Source organism: Salvelinus alpinus, chromosome 14, assembly GCF_045679555.1.
Source record: "Salvelinus alpinus chromosome 14, SLU_Salpinus.1, whole genome shotgun sequence".
Lineage (NCBI taxonomy): Eukaryota > Metazoa > Chordata > Actinopteri > Salmoniformes > Salmonidae > Salvelinus > Salvelinus alpinus.
This window is the reverse complement of record NC_092099.1, coordinates 42,321,787-42,323,942: the sequence shown is the minus strand read 5'-3', so window position 1 is coordinate 42,323,942 and position 2,156 is coordinate 42,321,787. Positions and strand designations below refer to the sequence as shown.

General features: G+C 52.5%; 1 protein-coding gene across 1 annotated transcript; it reads left to right on the top strand.

Annotated features, from left to right (window-relative positions):
- Positions 1–216: 216 nt before the first annotated feature.
- LOC139538249 (heat shock protein DDB_G0288861-like) lies at positions 217–1,896 on the top strand. The gene is made up of 2 exons (XM_071340099.1): positions 217–394; positions 533–1,896. Exons 1-2 carry the CDS (start codon positions 217–219, stop codon positions 1,894–1,896), a joined length of 1,542 nt encoding a protein of 513 aa, XP_071196200.1.
- Positions 1,897–2,156: the final 260 nt, after the last annotated feature.

Below are 2,156 nucleotides of genomic sequence, written 5' to 3'. Positions count from 1 at the left end.
TCGTTGCAGTGGAACGTAGTTTAAGGGATAGAAATGGGATATATAGAATGGGCCTCCCCATTAAAGTCAATTGCCAGGGTTAGAGGGTTCAAGTCTTTAAAAAAAAAAATAGATTCTAGTTCTATGGTTAAAGGGGACTAATCTATGGCATCACAGGATTTCTGTGGAGTCAGGGGTTTAGTTTGTCCTCCCAGAAGTCTTAGTAAAGATACACGTATGACGTTGGATCTACAGCCTCAACCCAGGAGAACAACCAGCCTCAACCCAGCCTCAACCCAGGAGAACAGTCAGCCACAACCCAGGAGAACAGTCAGCCTCAACCCAGGAGAACAGTCAGCCTCAACCCAGGAGAACAGCCAGCCTCAACCCAGGAGAACAGCCAGCCTCAACCCAGGTGAACAGCCAGCCACAACCCAGGAGAACAGTCAGCCTCAACCCAGGAGAACAGCCAGCCTCAACCCAGGAGAACAGTCAGCCTCAATCAAGGAAAACAGTTAGCCTCAATCAAGGAGAACAGTCAGCCTCAACCCAGGAGAACAGTCAGCCTCAACCAGGAGAACAGTCAGCCTCAACTCAGCCTCAACCCAGGAGAACAGCCAGCCTCAACCCAGCCTCAACCCAGGAGAACAGCCAGCCTCAACCCAGGAGAACAGAGAACAGTTAGCCTCAACTCAGGAGAACAGCCAGCCTCAACTCAGGAGAACAGAGAACAGTCAGCCTCAACCCAGGAGAACAGCCAGCCTCAACCCAGGAGAACAGCCAGTCTCAACTCAGGAGAACAGAGAACAGCCAGTCTCAACTCAGGAGAACAGAGAACAGTCAGCCTCAACCCAGGAGAACAGCCAGCCTCAACCCAGGAGAACAGCCAGCCTCAACTCAGGAGAACAGAGAACAGTCAGCCTCAACCCAGGAGAACAGTCAGCCTCAACCCAGGAGAACAGCCAGCCTCAACTCAGGAGAACAGTCAGCCTCAATCAAGGAAAACAGTTAGCCTCAATCAAGGAGAACAGTCAGCCTCAACTCAGGAGAACAGAGAACAGCCAGCCTCAACCCAGGAGAACAGAGAACAGTCAGCCTCAACCCAGGAGAACAGTCAGCCTCAACCCAGGAGAACAGCCAGCCTCAACCCAGGAGAACAGCCAGCCTCAACCCAGGAGAACAGTCAGCCTCAATCAAGGAAAACAGTTAGCCTCAATCAAGGAGAACAGTCAGCCTCAACCCAGGAGAACAGTCAGCCTCAACTCAGCCTCAACCAGGAGAACAGTCAGCCTCAACTCAGCCTCAACCCAGGAGAACAGCCAGCCTCAACCCAGCCTCAACCCAGGAGAACAGCCAGCCTCAACCCAGGAGAACAGAGAACAGTCAGCCTCAACCCAGGAGAACAGCCAGTCTCAACTCAGGAGAACAGAGAACAGCCAGTCTCAACTCAGGAGAACAGAGAACAGTCAGCCTCAACCCAGGAGAACAGCCAGCCTCAACCCAGGAGAACAGCCAGCCTCAACCCAGGAGAACAGAGAACAGTTAGCCTCAACTCAGGAGAACAGCCAGCCTCAACTCAGGAGAACAGAGAACAGTCAGCCTCAACCCAGGAGAACAGTCAGCCTCAACCCAGGAGAACAGACAGTCTCAACTCAGGAGAACAGAGAACAGCCAGCCTCAACCCAGGAGAACAGTCAGCCTCAACCCAGGAGAACAGCCAGCCTCAACCCAGGAGAACAGCCAGTCTCAACTCAGGAGAACAGAGAACAGCCAGTCTCAACTCAGGAGAACAGAGAACAGCCAGCCTCAACTCAGGAGAACAGAGAACAGCCAGCCTCAACCCAGGAGAACAGCCAGTCTCAACTCAGGAGAACAGAGAACAGCCAGCCTCAACCCAGGAGAACAGCCGGTCTCTAGGTTGAAGGTAAGAGAGGAAGAAGGAAGTGTTCACTCAGAAAAGGACATGGTATTCTGGGAAGTGGAATGTGCATCTGTCTTCAACATGATGATACCATGGCAACACAACATCCACCTCTCTAGTATAGACTGACAGACATGGTTTCCATGCCCTCTGCCCATCCATGTCTCCCTTGGCAACAGTTTGGTGGATCACATCTTTGAAGGGGTGAAAATCCCCCAGTGGCCTCCCCTGTTACCCTGTTACCTGAACCCAGAGA